The following is a 14,027-nucleotide window of genomic DNA, read 5'->3' on the forward strand; positions in this document are numbered from 1 at the left end:
CTGATGACATTCACATACACTGCAACCAGGAAATAAACTGGGACACATTTAGAATGTTTACGTTTAAATCTGTGCAAAGGGTCTAAATATTGTATATTCGTGACATCACAAATGGGCAGAAATCCTGACGGCTTGTTTCAAACGCAGAGTTTCTGAATACGGGCTGTGTGTATTTCCCTGTGGATTGAGTGTTTCGATACTTTCACAGTATTTATATAGGACTTAAGCCTGCTTTATAATAAAAAAAACATGAAAATCTTACTTTTTTATAATATGGGACCTTTAAAGCAATTAAAGTGTCGAGAGGAAATGACACTTTTAAAACTATACTGTGTGCATGAATGATTTGGTACAGATTGGACATTATATTTTTTACAGTGGAGGACCTGGTGTCTGCCTCTGCCCCTCCTGCATCATCTCTATCTGCCTCCCCACGCTGCTCTGCACCGCCGCTCCTCTACCACAGTTCTCCAGGAGGACCAGTCCCTGTCTGTCAGACTCACTTCCATACATACACACACACACACACACACACACACCCACACCCCAGCACAGGACAGCTGCACCGCCGACCAACAACAACCATGGCTGCACGGAACACCGCCTCTCTGCTCGTCGGACTCCTGCTCCTCTTCCTCACCTGGGGAGGTGAGTGCCCGAGAAATGTTTGATACTCGATCCCTGCAAAAAACAAGGCTTGTTGGTGTTTCAAACTGTCTGTAGACGCGTGCAAAACACCCAGAGACAGAAAATGATTTAGAAGAAGTTTGTCATGAAAGTAGAAAGTATGAAAGTTGAGTGTGATGTGAGCAGAAATTCAACTTTTCATCATCAGAATCAGAATCGTGTTTATTGCCAGGTGTAAGAGGTATACACTAGGAATTTGCTTTGGTTGGTTTTGTTAGTGCAAATAAGCAGTATAATAACACAAGAATAGATAAAAACGTTAGAATAAAATAAGAATAAAAAAAATTTAAATTCTACCAATATACAATATAAGCTATAAACAAAAATAAACATGATATAAACATTTCCTATATGGGGTGCAGGAACCTTTTCAGAGGTCAACTGTTGCCTGCAGATCAACTTTGCCTCCCTGCTCGTACCAGCCTGTCCCTTTAGGTGCAGCTCCTGTGTTTTGTACACTGCCTGGATGGATGTGATACTGCACAGTCCCCTCTTGCTTACATTACTTCTCAGTTAAAATCTACCCACTCAGCCACAGTAGTAAACCTTCCAGCCACTGCAGCCCTATGTTGTTGTTGTAACCTGGGTGTACGCATGTGTTAAAGTTATCTTTCAAGTCCCCTATCTGTTGAAAGTCTTCACAGAAAGTAGATTTTTAGAAGGAAAAGCGTTTTATTGATCAACAAATGACAGTACTGCACAATAACTTGAAGGCTGTGGCTTAACACTAACTGAAAATATATTATACATTAGGGGTGTAAGACAATATCGAAAAATCGAATATCGCGATATGATACTGTGTTGATTCTCAAAAACACTATCGATTTTTAAATAATAGTGTACACGCAAAGATGAACTCAGTCAATACTTTATTTCATTTGCAAAGAGATGCGCAGTGTATGTGTCCTCTCAAAGTAGTGCTATGATGTCGGATGTTACAGACTGTGATAAATGCAGATCCCACTGTTGTGATTGCATAAAAAAGTAAACTTTTTACTCAGATTGTATGTGGTGTGTTCTTTAAACCATGAGTTTTCCTAAAATTGGATTTAAAAAATCGCAATATATCGTGTTGCTTACAGTATGGCAATATATTGAATGGTAACCTCTCTATCATGATATGTATTGTATCGCCAGATTCTTGCCAATACAAAGCCTTACTATATATAAGTTTTGAAGTGGACAAGCTATTTTTTTTATGTCTTCTTTCTTAATTTGAATGCATTTCCTTTGCTCTGAGGGTGTTTGCCGTTAGTGTGATGGATGGAAATGGAGTAATGTAAACTCCTTAAGGTGCAAAATATTGTAAGATTTGTACGGCTTTATTGTGAATAAACATGTCAGGATTGTTGGACACCTATACTGTGAAACATTCTAATTGAAATGAACATAATGAGATGCCAGGCTTTGCTGAGTACTTTCCATGGTATATGGAGGTATTTGTGGTTAGTTTGAGTAGTTTGGCGCCTGTATTTTTAGACATCCACAGAGGTCTGGTTGTAGTCGGGGAGCTCTCCTCCTCCGTCTGCTTTCTGTCAGCTCTCGTCGTGTTCCCAGCAGTGATCAAGTGGCTCAGTGCTGCCCAGGCAGCAAACTGTGTTTCTATCACACACAGAAACACACAGACAAACACATTCCCAGAGAGAGTGAGGTCCGGCTATCACTGCACAGGTTTTAGAGTGTGAAGCCAAAAGGAAAATGTTCACCTGTACAGTTTGTCGTCTTGTTTGTTGTTGATCACACTACTTCTTTAAATCAGCTGCGTGAGACTATAATAAAAAAAGTTGGATGGCTACTTGTGAGATGCATGATGAGGTTATTTTTAGAGGAGAGCGTGTGAGTGTAGATTTATACGCGGTGGTATGTGGGTTAGAAGGGCACGCCACCTCAACTATCAACATTACACTTTCATTTTAAAAGGCTTTTTTAATTTAGTGTTGGTGTGCTTTCACTTGTTTGTTTAAACAAGACCAGTCAGTGTGTGCTGCCCTCACACCCCAACCCTTCCTCTTTAGGGATTCTGACTTCCCTCCTCTCTTGCCCTCCCACTCTCCCCACATCTTTACCTTTCCTTACCCCTGTTTGTCCCCCACCACATGGACCTCTCCCCGCCTCGTCCCTGTATTGTGCTGATCTCCTGTTTAAGTTCTGCCTGACCTTTTGTCCGTGATCTTTTCCAACTCTTATCACGTCCACTTCCTGTGCTTCTCCTTCTCTGGTTTTCTTCAGGCCTTGTGCTGGTGCCCTTCACCTCCAGGCCATATCGACCCTGACATTCATTGTATTATAGATTTGACAAATAACAAATATTGTCCAGAAACCCTCACAGGTACTGCATTAAATGAATAAAAGAATATGCTCAAATCATATCATGGCAAACTGAAGCTCAACAGACAACAACAGCTGTCAGTGTGTCAGTGTGCTGACTTGACTATGACTTGCCCCAAACTGCATGTGATTATCATAAAGTGGGCATGTCTGTAAAGGGGAGACTCGTGGGTACCCATAGTCACATCTGAGAAGCTGGAACCAGCAAATCTGCTTGAAAAATGACTTCAACAATGATGAAAAGCATATTAACTTGTTGTTAATTGTTAAATTGAACAGTTGTTTCATCTCTAATTGGTTTTATGCAAACTTCACGCCAGATTACTAAAAACAACCTGTTGCGATCCCGGATAAGCGGTTGAAGATGGATGGATGGACCTGTTGCAGTGACTTTGTGGTCAGTTTTTCTCCCCCTCAAAATCTTTAGTGATGTTGGATAACAGCCACTCAGGCCTGCTGGATCTGCAAAGACGCTCTGTTTGAGTACTTGCACATGTACATGCAGCACGAATGAGTGCAATTGTGTCCGTGCCAGATCTCCTTCTCCAGCCCCCAATGACATCATCAGACGAAAGACGGACATGTTGTTGGACTGCAGCGGTGACCCCCGATAAGGATACTATTCACTTCCTGTGACATCAGCTAATCAAGCCGGGCCAAAGAGCAGCCACACTGGACCTCGCTCATTTAAAGGTCATCACTTTCTGCCGTGGCGCTGTGCTTCGGCTTCATGAGCTCAAAAGTGCTGCTGCTCCTCAGATGAAGTGAGCTGGTCATGGACAATAAACGCCCTTGTTGTGTTTTGACCGCAGCATAGAAAATTGAGGCCCAGTTATCTGGCGGAGGATCAGCAGAGCAGAGCGGGTTAGAAATGGAAGTCTCTAAATTCAGATCTCTCTTCCGGCGCAGCGAGGACTATTTATTTCCATGCATATGAGCAGTAAATTGAGTTTGGAGGTCTTTGATCTTCTTTGACGTATGACCATTCATTTTTTTCCTGATGTCGGTACCTACATTTCTTAAATTGTGAAAAGTGATTTAAAAGTATAACACTCTTATTCATTGAAAGCAGACTATTGCACGATACATTCATAAATATTACATATTCTTCAATGCGTCTTAGTAACCAACTGATCAAATAATAATCAAACAATCACTATGCCTCCAGACCAGGTCCTTGTGTGGAGAAAGTTCGTCACAGGCACGTGGTGTCTTATCTTTGTCCTGAAATAAAGCCTTGAGCTGTTGGAGCGCTCTGTTTATGTGTTCCCATGCAACAGACTCCTCAGTGCATGAGCAGTCCACCGCTGTTTTTGATCTGGGCCGTGACGGTGCAACATTAATCTGGACATGTCCAAAATTGTTTTGGTGAATTTACAGTTGTTAGGATTAGTGAAACATAATCCAGATCCCCAGAGAAAACTTGGAAAGGAAACCGTACAAAGGCTAGAGAATATCAGTCTTGTTGTACCATAGTGACTGAGTTTAATAGAAAGGACAATAGATCTGAATACAATAGGAAATCATATGCATATATCTTGACAGTTCTTCTTAAACATGGTGCAGAGGTTTTGAGTTTTTGAGTGTATCTTTGTCTGTTTCTCAGACTTCAGGAAGTAGTTTTTTTTTTTTAAAGAATAATGGACAAACCATTAAAACCCAAGATGCTGTTAGTGTGAATTTGTCGACTCTGGTGGTGCGACCTGTATCTGTTTTTAGCATTAAAAGGGTTTCAGTAACACAAGCCACTACTGTACAGTATGATTATGTAAATGGAGCCTCTGTAACGTTTGAATGAAGAAAAAGCATCCTGTATGATTGAAAATTAGAATTTCTAAACATTTCATGCTGTTCTCATACACCGTTCGTAGCTACAGTGCCGTGAAAAAGTATTTGCCCCCTTCCTGATTTCTTATTTTTTGCATATTTGTCACACTTAAATGTTTCAGATCATCAAACAAATTTTAATATTAGACAACGATAACCCAAGTAAACAAAAAATGCAGTTTTTAAATGATGATTTCATTTATTAGGGGAAAAAAGATATCCAAACCTACCTGACCCTATGTGAAAAAGTAATTGCCCCCTAAACCTAATAACTGGTTGCGCCACCCTTGGCGGCAATAACTGCAATCAAGCGTTTGCGATAACTGGCAATGAGTCTTTCACATCGCTGTGGAGGAATTTTGGCCCACTCGTCTTTGCAGAATTCTTTTAATTCAGCCACACTGGAGGGTTTTCGAGCACGAACGGGCTGTTTAAGGTCATGCCACAGCATCTCAATCGGATTTATGTCCGGACTGTGACTAGGCCACTCCAAAACCTTCATTTTGTTTTTTTTAAGCCATTCAGAGGTGGACTTGCTGGTGTGTTTCGGATCATTGTCCTGCTGCATAACCCAAGGGCGCTTGAGCTTGAGGTCACAAACTGATGGCCGGACATTCTCCTTCAGGATTTTCTGGTAGAGAGCAGAATTCATGGTTCCATCAATTATGGCAAGTCGTCCAGGTCCTGAAGCAGCAAAGCAGCCCCAGACCATCACACTACCACCACCATGTTTGACCGTTGGTATGATGTTCTTTTTATGAAATGCTGTGTTAGTTTTACGCCAGATGTAACGGGATGCACACCTTCCAAAAAGTTCAACTTTTGTCTCATCAGTCCACAGAATATTTCCCCAAAAGTCTTGGGGATCATCAAGATGGTTTTTGGCAAAAGTGAGACGAGCCTTTGTGTTCTTTTTGGTCAGCAGTGGTTTTCGCCTTGGAACTCTCCCATGGATGCCATTTTTGCCCAGTCTCTTTCTTATTGTTGAATCGTGAACACTGACCTTAATTGAGGCAAGTGAGGCCTGCAGTTCTTTAGATGTTGTTCTGGGTTCTTTTGTGACCTCCTGGATGAGTCGTCGATGCGCTCTTGGAGTAATTCTGGTAGGCCGGCCACTCCTGGGAAGGTTCACCACTGTTCCAAGCTTTCTCCATTTGTGGATAATGGCTCTCACTGTGGTTTTCTGGAGTCCCAAAGCCTTAGAAATGGCTTTGTAACCCTTTCCAGACTGATAGATGTTAATGACTTTGTTTCTCATCTGTTCTTGAATTTCTTTCGATCGCGGCATGATGTGCTGCTTTTTGAGATCTTTTAGCCTACTTCACTTTGTCAGACAGGTTCTATTTAAGTGATTTCTTGATTGAACAGGTCTGGCCTGGGTGTGGCTGGTGAAATTGAACTCAGCTTTCCAAAACATGTGGTTGATCACAGTTAATTCATGATTTAACAAGGGGGGGAAATTACTTTTTCACATAGGGCCAGGTAGGTTTGGATAGCTTTTTCCCTTAATAAATGAAATCATTATTTTATAACTGCATTTTGTGTTTACTTGGGTTATCTTTGTCTTACATTAAAATTTGTTTAATGATCTGAAACATTTAAGTGTGACAAATATGCAAAAAAATAAGAAATCAGGAAGGGGGCAAATACTTTTTCACGGCACTGTATACCTATGAAAAATAATGCACTGTAATTTGTAAACCTAACTAAGTAGTTTTGTTGCCTAAACCTAACCAAGTTGTTTCCTGTGAAGGCAGAATTTTATTTTGAAAATACTGTATGCATATAACAAGTGGAAATTGACACGTATTGCTGGACATTTGTAGGAAAACGAAAATGAGGAATAACTTTTTGTAAGATATCATAGAAATCGTTGTATGAAAATACGTTGAACAATTGTACCCATCTTCAATTCTTATTTAGTTGGGTACAGCCAGTGGCTAACAGATATTGCTGTCAAACTGTCATTGCTGTCTCAGTTTGGAGACTTCTCTTCATGTGCTACTTTTACACTATGTTTTACTATGTCACATAAACATTTCAGTGGTTTTATACCTCACTGAAAGACTCTGCTGTTCCCTGCTTATGGTCCAGTGTGTCTTGCTCTCTTAGGTTGGCCGATGATAACATCAAGTGAAATTTAGTATGTCATTAATATCCAGTAATCCATACAGTAAACACCACTTGTGGCCACAGCTGTTGCTGCTTGGCAAAACTTACATAGGCTGGCTTTAAAAGATCACCGTGAGATTATTACTGTACTAATGCTGTAACCTTATAATAGATATTGGCAGCAACGTCCAGCCCTCAGAATTAGAATCAGGAAATGTTTTTTGTCTGTCACAAAGATGTTTGAAAATGATTGAGTTTTTCATAAAGTGACCAAATTTAAGAAAACAAACCCCATAGTCTGAACCATTCACCACTGAATATCAAGTTGCTCAGAGCTAGTGACGTAGAATAATAGGGGAGGTGGATGGGCCCAACAAACACAACTTTCAACCAGGAGAACAGTGTTTACGTTAGTGACGTTTGTCACATGTTTTGTAGTACCTTTTTTGACGTGTTTTCCGTAGTGATGTTACGCTGTTTCTGTACATAGTTTACTTAGTTTATGTACTAGTTTAAGCCCAACAATGATGTTTTTTATGCCCCCTGCTGGTACTACACCATCATACACACGTGTAATGTTCACGCCTTGGCGAGGCAAAACACGACACTGACACGTTATCCTCTAGTGGACAGTAGGTATGTGACGGTGAGGAAATTTCTGTGCACACCCGCTGCGACCGCTCCGTCCTCCACACTGCGATTGCCTCATTAACATTATGGTTCCCTTATAGTATTGGGTCTGAATCTTAAATATTGCCAAATAGGCGATTTTGCTTTTTGCTTCGATACCAAATCCTCCGCCATCATCTTGTCTGTCAACACTCTCTTGTCCCGTGTGTGTGAAATCGGACTCCTGCTGCTCTGTGCTGAGACAGGTGGGACTATTTCACACTTTGGCAGGATATTGGGTTGAATAGTCATACCAGACTCAGTTAATTTTTCATGTCATACTTGGGTTTGTGTGGGAAAGCCAATGTAGAAGGTATTTCCTGGCTGATTTGTTGACAAGGGTACACGATTACATGTGTCTGTAATGGATTTGTTAGTGTTTGTGGTGTGTCCTCAATCAACCTGATTATCTGCTGTAGGTAAACCGTCAGGCTGAGGACATTGTTGCTCTCCCACATGCAGATTTCGAGGCCTTGTCCAATAAGAGTTCTTGGGCTTGAATAAATTCTCAATACATTTGCATTGTGGTTGGCACCGTAAGGTTTCGACTATGTGTTAGACTATGAAGCAGAAGAAAAGCTGCATTTCTTTTCAGTTTTTTGTTTTTTTTATGGAAACAGCGTTTTCATCCGGCATCTCCCTGCTGAACCATATAATGGGTTGAGGCTTTGCACTTGGGAACATGGATTGTAGAAGCAAAGGGTTTCCTTTTACTGTTTGATCTCCCCATTGATGTGAATAACATCCATTATCACCATTACGTGGGTCAATATAGCAAACCAGTGATGGAGAGGCTGTTACTGGTGGAGAAAGCTCCGAGGACTTTGTGTTGTTGTCATCAGGGCCATTTTGTGCAGAATAGCAGCAAATGATTGTTTTTATTATATAGCTCGAGCAAAGAAACAATCTGCAGCCAAGCCTTGTTGAATGATATCTTAATATCAACACCTTTTGTTGCCAAAAGCGAGCGGTCTAACACTTGTTTACTGTGTAAAAGGAAGGAAGGAAGTTCATATTCTGCCTTGTTCAGTCTTCTGTTTATCAGAACAGGGAAAAATACGCTTTTGTCCCGAAGAAAAATCGCTTTTGTTGTACACATGTTGGCTTGAAATGGACAAACATCTGCAACGAGTGATTTTGCAAATGCCACTGAATAATTGCTTTCAGGTAATACAGATTTTCCTGATTTGGTCAGTTTCAAAACAGTTTGGTTTTTATAAGAAACACACCACCAGTGATGCCCAACTGAAAGCCTTTACACAATAACGGCCTTGTCTGCAGATGTGCAACGAGGCATTTCATCTGTAAGTCATATTGTGGGTTCAGTGTACTGTGATATATTGCTCTATATTTGACTGCAGGGTAAATCCATTCATATATCATACAGTTTTGAAATCACCTTTAGCTAGCACAGCATCTGAGGAGACACTTTTCCTCTGACTGTTACCACTTACTGCTGCTGCTCCAACGGCCCTTTGAAGTTCCCTGATCAGACGGACAGCTGCGTACACCTGGTGCCCTCGCACGCACGCACGCATGCACGCACGCACGTACGCACGCACGTATGCATCATGCACACACACAAACGCTGCCACTAATGACGTGTTGTCGCCATGTGTTATTTTTGTTAAAGCAAGGTTACTGTTACACTGCTGGTGACAACAAACTGTAGAACCAGACTGTCTAAATTCACATTAACCTATACATTACATCTGTACAATCTGAAAGTATTTGATCATTGAGGTTGTAAACATAACACCATCCCAGCTGCAGACCAGAGTAGCTCAAATTCAGCTGCCCACACTCTGGTTTTGAATAAGCTGTGAGAAAAGTATGGTCAAGGTCTTCAAGGTTTAGGAGGGTCCCTCTCCTGACTTTACATAAATTAGTATTATAGGTGTTGTAACACATAGCAAACTCCTTATTACTCCTCTCAAAATATTAATCGAGTATATTGAATGTGCAATGTAATTAACCCATTTGTGCCCACAACTGAAATTGCCTAAGCACAAATGTGAAGACATTTTGGCAATAGACTTCACATTATATTAAGGGTGGGAAAAAAATTGATTCAACTATGTATCGCGATTTTTTTTTTTACGATTCTGAAATTGATTTTTTTAATGCCAGAATCGATATATTTGTTTCATTTGAGTCAATGTGGAGGTAGAAGGAAGTTACCGCTTTTATTGTTGTAGTCAGAGTAGCATGACGTCATATCTGTTCCGTAGCCGTCAACCAAAACAAACCGCAATGAGCCGAAATGACAAAGTAGAAAACGGCGCAGGGTCCACGTGGATACGACCTGCACCCTTACATTTGAAATCCAAAGTGGTAAACACTACACATACAGTAATGTATGGAAAAACTTTGGGTTTAAAGATAACGGAGCTGACAGTACGAGCTAGCGACGGACTTGGCGATATCAAATATCAAAGATTGCACACGTATGCACTGTAAAAAAATATTTAATATGGAAAACATTTAATATAGATGTAAACATTTCAAAGTTGTACTTTTAGATACTTGCCCAAAGTATGCCCGTACCAAATGTCAAGACTTTTGACCAATCAGAACAAATGTTGTGGCATTTTTCCTTATCATACTAAATATAGTCTTTGGGCACAAATGGGTTAATACATTTTTGGCACAAAATCTTAATCATCATACCAAAAATTTTCAAACCATACATAAGGAGTGGCTTCTTCTTGCTTTTATTAGATATATTGAGTGCAAGTTGTGACATGCAGCAGGATTCAAACCACACCAAGATACACCAAGATTAGATGTATTGCTCTACATCCTGTTTACCCCCGGCCTCAGCCACAGTCACGGTCGATTTATACATCTACAAATGTGCATTTTTCTGAAAAAGTAGTTCCAAACTAAAATGTGACTCTTAGGATTTTGTGTGAAAACAGTTTAAATCATATTTACACAAGGCTAATGAGCACTAAGTATAAAAGCCTCAGCACTAGGGAATGTATTGGGCGTTGACAGAAGCTGCTACCCGATCCCTTAAACAACCAGAAATTGCTTCCCATTAAACCTGTGTGCAAACTGGAACATAAATCATGTTAAAAGCCTGTTTTCATTGTGCGACACTAGAAAAATGTCAAATTCTCCTAATAATCCTGTTAATTTCTTTTAGTGACCACAGACCTTTTTTATTGCAGCGAGAGAGGTTAAGAGGTCAATGTGGTGCTTTTCAAAGCCATTTGAGTCCAAATTAGAGAACAGGATGAACGGTTTTGTTGCATCTACGGGTGCTCAGTTAGGCGTTTCGCAGGTTTGAACCTTGTACACTCTGTAGGAAAGCAGGATTTTGTTCAGTACCCTCTCTGACGTGTTGTATTCAGAGCACAATTCACTAGACAGTATCACAGGACTGTATATGTGATCTCCCCCCATTTGGAAGTCATTTAAAAGTCATGGAGAGCTGGTTTTATGAAGCTGGCAAGAGGAAGAAAGCTCAAAGCGGTACCTATCAAACTGTCTGGTCCTGCTTGAGCAAGGCACTAAAACCCAAACTGCTCTAGGGGCTCAACCCTGTGTGATGCTACACTTGAATATGCAATGGAGAGCAGATATGGATGGATTTATAATAATTATAATATGAATATATGTGCTTTTATTCTTCCAGATTATCTGCTAGACTTCTGCACACAGGAGTGCAGTGAGGTTACTGACTGTGATAATAATGATAACTCTGTGGGATGGCTTGCTAGTGAAACTTGGGTCACGGTTGAAACAACAAACCGAACTCTACGATGTTGTATATCAGCCCTGAAATAAACTCTAAGCCTCCAGCCGGCTCGTTTTCTTTAGATAAACTGAGAAAACTGTCATCGGCCAAAAACATCAACATTACTGAGGAGGTCACTGAAGAGACTTCTGTGATTATGTAAGACATGGTAGAGAGGTGCAGGGAACCGGTTTGTTAGTGTTGTTAGGTTGAGAGCTGAATGAGTCATTTAAAAAATGGCATTGATTTATCCCTTTATTTAATAACTTGTCTCTTACAGCAGTGCAAACTTTAGAAAAGTGCATTTTTCTTCTCCACAAGTATGTTGTTTGGATTTCTTTCTGGCCCACTTTAATACACAAAAATACAAATTCTGTTTTTTTTTTTTATAGTGTTTGAAAGTGAACAGATCAGCGGTTTGTCCAAGAATAGATATGATGAAGAGGAAATTGCAGTTTTGATCACAGCGGAAGGGCTGTGGTTTTGTTGTTTTTAAGGGTCCAGACAGCTGCCTTGTTACTGGTGTTAATGGGCCGGCTCACAGGAGGGATGCAGCTTTTCAAACAAACACTGCGCAGCTTTTTGGTATATAGAAACTGCCTGCCTTTATTTACACTCAGTCCGTTTGTGTTAGAATACAATCAGTAGTACACAGTAAAACACAGTAGTATTATGTTGTCCTCTGATTTCAGTGGTATTTTTTTATATCTGTGCCTTGGCTCGTCATTCTGTGTTTTATCCAAAGTTATGTTCACTCCAACCAAGGAATTATCTTTGTTGCCAAGTGGATCCAAACTCAACCCTATCACTAGACGATAATCATCATTATTGGAGGATTCTGCAGAACCCCAGATTACGTTCAATAACAAATTTGTATTATACCCTATGCCAACGATTTGTTAGGGTTAGGCAACTAAAACCTTTGGTTAGGGGTTATGGAAACACTGTGGTTACACACTTACAGTCTCCTGCATGAAAATCCGATGCACTACAGGCCTATCCAAACTCGTACTTTTCGCCTTGTTACATTAAGAGCACACTACTCCCTGCGTCTGCCCTTAACGTTGGCATTAAACGTAACTTGTGGGTTGCAGAATTGTCCAATTTGGTTGTACAGTAATTCCTCTGGATACTGGGCTGTCAAAATCATATAGCATACAGATGCACAGTTTTTGTCAACCCGACAGCCTAAAAATGTGGGTTTCAATGAGCGCTAAAAGCTGCAGTTATGGAAAATGATGCTGATTGTCTGTTTACCACAGCCACCAGGAGAAAACAAACCATATAAAAAACATTTTTTTTCTGTCTTCATATCAAATCACAATGTCACAACGCAAATTTCTACAGTGCATGAATCTACTGGATGTACATTTATAACTCACAGTACTGTTGTATTTGTTGTATTTAGGTGGCAAGACAAGCATTTGCCAGTTTCTATAAGGGACAAACGTTTGAGATCTGGCATTTTTGTCTCAGGAAATCCCTTTTTCTTTCTCGCTCTGTTTCAAAGGGTGTTTAGTGGCCCCCAGACGAGCCAGCTGTTCCTTTCTGTCAGTCACAGCGACTCCGATGTCAAAACGATGGTTTCTACATGGTGGTTTGGCCTTAAGAAATAGTGATCATTCTTAGGCGTTGCAGGGGTGTGGAGTTTTACCAAAAAATTTTGAAATCGACACCATTCACACTGTCAGATGGTATAAGGGATGTGTGATATATGGGCCATATGTTTATCACAAAAATGCATTTGGGCAAAAGTTCATTCACTGACATTGCAAAACTCCAAAACCACTTTGCTTAATTTGTAAGGAAATCCAGTAATTTATGTCCATCGAAACTGTCTGAGGTTTACAGTGACAAAATACAGTTATTATAATAAGCTTGTTTTGTTAGTAACAACTGTATTTAAATGAATAGTCCACTGTGAATAACCTGAAACCGGAGAAGGAAAGACGTTGTGCATGCATCATCCTGAAAACAGCCGCTCTATAACGCCTTAAATGCAAAAATCTTGGTTGTATGTGCAGTGTCTCCACTCTCGTCCTCCTCTCCAGATCCTTTTTCATAGATGATGATGATGAGAGCTAACCTTGTTTGCTCCGGACTATTTAAGGGATAAATATGGTGAGATTATATGAGCCAAATTAAATTTGGATGTGATGATACATTGCGTCTCTCCACAGGGTCTGAAGCATGCACAAACACATACCTACACATGGCACAGGGAGATTTAACTACGACTATGAACTGTTAAAGAACATTAACTCCTATAGCTCTTATACCACATGTTGACTGATGAAGGTCTGTCATTTGAGATTTTGTTTTTTTATATTTGACAGAAAGGGTACAAAAGACAGACATAGATAGAGCAAGAGAGACAGAGAAAGATTTGAGTCTGATGAAGGCTTCGGAGCTGAAATGCGTTTGGTTTTCCCCCAAATAAATACAACTTGTGTTTTGTTTCTTTAGGGGAATTCATGTGACAAGGTTTCAGGCCACTAAGATGTCTTAAAAGAAACCAAGAAGTCTCGCTTTATTAGATTTTTATCTCTTACAATTTTGTCAAAGGAGGGAAGCTTTTAAACATGAGCATCCACAGAGCTGCAGGACATCCAGCCAGCGAATCTGTGATCCTGGATAGCATCAATAAGACATTAATGTA

General features: G+C 40.3%; 1 protein-coding gene across 8 annotated transcripts in view; it reads left to right on the forward strand.

Annotated features, from left to right (window-relative positions):
- Positions 1-426: 426 nt before the first annotated feature.
- The window catches only part of mcamb (melanoma cell adhesion molecule b), a 45,488-nt gene continuing 31,887 nt past the window's right edge, over positions 427-14,027 (forward strand). For 3 of the 8 annotated variants that reach the window (XM_074641997.1, XM_074641999.1, XM_074641995.1), the window contains exon 1: positions 432-648. In XM_074641997.1, the coding sequence (XP_074498098.1) occupies positions 585-648 (64 nt within the window). In that variant the 5' untranslated portion in view covers positions 432-584. Of the gene's footprint in view, positions 649-14,027 lie in introns of all 8 variants that reach the window. The other 5 variants (XM_074641996.1, XM_074641998.1, XM_074641993.1 and 2 more) reach the window with 3 other exon arrangements.

Source organism: Sebastes fasciatus, chromosome 7 (genome assembly GCF_043250625.1).
Source record: "Sebastes fasciatus isolate fSebFas1 chromosome 7, fSebFas1.pri, whole genome shotgun sequence".
NCBI lineage: Eukaryota > Metazoa > Chordata > Actinopteri > Perciformes > Sebastidae > Sebastes > Sebastes fasciatus.